The sequence below is a fragment of the Corylus avellana genome, chromosome ca5 (genome assembly GCF_901000735.1).
Source record: "Corylus avellana chromosome ca5, CavTom2PMs-1.0".
Classification (NCBI taxonomy): Eukaryota; Viridiplantae; Streptophyta; class Magnoliopsida; order Fagales; family Betulaceae; genus Corylus; species Corylus avellana.
In genome coordinates, this window is record NC_081545.1 from 3,802,603 (window position 1) to 3,806,085 (window position 3,483).

The 3,483-nt window shown below is 35.8% G+C and overlaps 1 protein-coding gene across 1 annotated transcript; it reads left to right on the forward strand.

Moving 5' to 3' along the window:
• Positions 1 to 577: 577 nt before the first annotated feature.
• LOC132181044 (probable membrane metalloprotease ARASP2, chloroplastic) lies at positions 578 to 2,416 on the forward strand. Its single transcript, XM_059594089.1, has one exon. The coding sequence runs from the start codon at positions 691 to 693 to the stop codon at positions 2,059 to 2,061; it is 1,371 nt and encodes a 456-aa protein (XP_059450072.1). The 5' UTR covers positions 578 to 690; the 3' UTR covers positions 2,062 to 2,416.
• The last annotated feature ends 1,067 nt before the right edge of the window (positions 2,417 to 3,483 follow it).

Sequence of the window (3,483 nt, forward strand, 5' to 3'; positions counted from 1 at the left end):
GAGAGAAATGTGTTGGCAAATTTGTGTTTTTATAAATCTTATATAACTTAAGCATTTGTATTCTCAAGAAATATTTATTGTTACCCTTTTGCATATTAAATTTGGTAAGGATAAATAATTTCTTAAGAAAAGTGACGTTATATACTTTAGGGGTAATTTTGTTTTTGTGTATTTATCCTATTTTCTTTTACACATTCCTCGTGCCAAGCTGGCGATAACAATTTGTTGTCTTAATTACTACCAATTTTTACGGTAATTATAAATTTCATATAAAATTCATATACAACTCAAAAACTTATTTTAAATTTTTTTTTATCCCTTATATATAAAAGGAAAGTCAAATCCACAGCCCGGTTTGACTAACCAGATAAGTTTAGGCTAATAGGCACCCTTTTTTACCATTTATGGGAATCTAAATCGACATGGATCACATATTCCAACCTCGGCTCCAAGGCTGCAAGCCTGCAAGTGGACGGTAGTACAAAAATGAAAATAAAAAAAGACAAAAAGGAAATAATAATCAAGTAAAATTGCATAAAAGAATAACAATTAGAGGGAGAAATCTCAGTGAGTTCCCTCCACAAACACAAATAGTGTGAATTATCCGTTCCCTCTTTCTATGCTGTCCACTCTTCTCCCATTAGCCAAAACCATCTCCACCTTAATATCCTTCCAAAAGAAGAAGAAATCATGGTTATAATGAACCTCTCATCCTATCCACCATCTTCTTCCCATTCCCTCATCAGATTAACCAATTCAAAGTCACCCATCACAGAATTTTCACTAAAGCCCAAAACCCTCTTCTCAAAATCTTCTCTTTCTTCTATAAACTGCTCGTTTTCTTCATCACACCTCAGTTTGAATTTCAAGAACCAATTTTTCATTGGAAAGAGTGGAGCCCCACCTGGGAAAAGATTGGATTTTAGGTCTTGGGCAATTCCTGGATTTGATTTCGGCAACTTTGAGAGTGCTCAGTCTGTTTTGGAGGCAGCCGCAGTTTTAACAGCCATAATCATTGTTCATGAGAGTGGTCACTTCCTTGCTGCTTATCTTCAAGGAATCCATGTAAGTAAATTTGCAGTTGGGTTTGGTCCAATTTTAGCTAAATTCAATGCCAACAATGTAGAATACTCTATTAGAGCTTTTCCTCTAGGTGGCTTTGTGGGGTTTCCTGATAATGATCCAGAGAGTGACATTCCAGTTGATGATGAAAATTTGCTTAAGAATAGGCCAGTATTGGATAGGGTAATTGTGATTTCAGCTGGTGTCGTTGCCAATATAATCTTTGCGTATGCTATAATCTTTCTCCAAGTCTTGTCAGTTGGTTTGCCTGTACGAGAGGCCTTTCCTGGGGTGCTTGTGCCCGAGGTTAAAGCCTTTTCGGCTGCTTCCAGAGATGGGTTGCTTCCGGGCGATATAATACTTGCGGTTAATGGAAACGAATTGCCAAAAATAGGGCCTAATGCAGTTTCTGAGCTTGTTGATGTAATTAAGAGAAATCCTAAAAGAAATGTGTTGCTTAAGGTTGAGAGGGGGAAGGAGGATTTTCAAATTGGAGTCACCCCAGATGAGAATTTTGATGGAACTGGTAAAATTGGTGTTCAGTTATCTCCAAATGTTAAGATTTTTAAGGTTTTACCGAAGAATTTATCTGAGGCTTTCAGTTATGCTGGGAATGAATTTTGGGGTCTCTCATATAATGTTTTGGATAGCTTAAAGCAGACTTTTCTAAACTTCTCTCAAACTGCTAGTAAGGTTTCGGGTCCTGTGGCTATTATTGCTGTTGGTGCTGAAGTGGCAAGGTCAAATATTGATGGCCTTTACCAATTTGCAGCAGTGCTTAATCTTAACCTTGCAGTAATAAACCTTCTTCCATTGCCTGCTTTAGATGGGGGTTCCTTGGCTTTGATCCTCATAGAGGCAGCGAGGGGTGGGAGAAAGCTCCCTCTAGAACTAGAGCAGCGGATTATGTCATCGGGGATCACTATTGTTCTTCTCCTAGGGATATTCCTTATTATTCGGGACACTCTTAACCTTGATTTCATAAAAGAATTGCTGTGATTGCTTTCGAGGTCTCGGAAGTTTGAAGTTGATTTGGGTAGGGAAAAATTTACAAAGCTGTTGTTGGATCAGACTGGTTGCCTGTGATGTCTCACAGAGAGGACAAACTGAGATCATTAGGAATGCTTGGCATAATGTAGTTGCTTCTGCCAAAAGCATTAAACGAAAGGTGCTTGTGGCTTCTCATTTCTTCTCAATATCTTTCATCTAATGAGAGATCCTTTTCAAAGTCCTGTAAATCATAAAAAAAAATTTAATGATATTGGCATCATAAAATTGCTGTGAACTTCAATATCTTGTTCTGCCCTGTGAAAATCCATGAAGATGTCTATAACAGTTCCATTATTTTCTGTTCGATGCTTGGTAATTGAGCTCACTTGGGTGCCATGACTTGGAAGTTTTCTGGATGATAACTTTTGTTGCAATCCAACTTTGAACTCAATAATGTAAGTATTAACTCTTTTCTTCATACTACAGATTTTCAAAATTTTGGCATTTTGTGAAGTAATTTGGTTACTCTCTGTGTGTCAAAATACTTGCCTAAAGAGGGAATAGATGTTTCTTCCTATGCTTCTTTGCAAATATTAGCATCCAATTTGTTGCTTCCTGTTTACACTTCTTGCATATTGATGGTTTTGAACCAAAAAGAAGAAAATCGCTTGTTCAAACTCTGCTGCTTTCTTGCATATACTCTGCAATTTCTAGCACATAATGATTCACACAGCTCAAGTTGTCAGGGATCATATGACTTCCACTAACTGTCTTATCATTATTTTAAGAAAATCAAAGCCATATAAACTTTCCCAATAATTAAAACTGCAGAGTATTGATTGAAACCTAATTATCTCTGGAGGTATATGCATCATGACAGAAGCTTAAAACATGCTATACCACGGATCGCAAGTTCAAGTTTATGATTGGGATATCGAGGCTGTAATTTCCTTGTTTAATAATAAATATAGTGTTACGTAAATTGATGTGACAAGATAAGGCATTAGCTCACAAGCTTCAACTTGTTCAGAAGAATGAAAATTACAACGTACATAGAACTTGGGATTTGTTTGACCCCAACAATATCATTGTCCAGAAAACGCTAGCATTATTAGTTGATGATGTTTTCAAATTTCCATCCACACGAGTCAAATTTTAAAGGGAAATGTTAGGGTGTATTTTTAGTCTTAGGTGGATATTATTTTTTAAAAATCAAGTGAGAGAAATGACTAATGCTAGAAGTCTAATGTGCCTTCTAAAATTATTATTGGGCTTGTAATTGATCATTGTTGAATTTTAATCAAATATTAATTTTAAAAGCCACCTCATTCTTGAAGTGATATGAGAAAAACATAAGAGTGGCTTTTAGAATTATTTGAGAGAAATAAGTGACACTTTCTTTTTTTTTTAAAAAAAAAAAAAAAAAAAAAA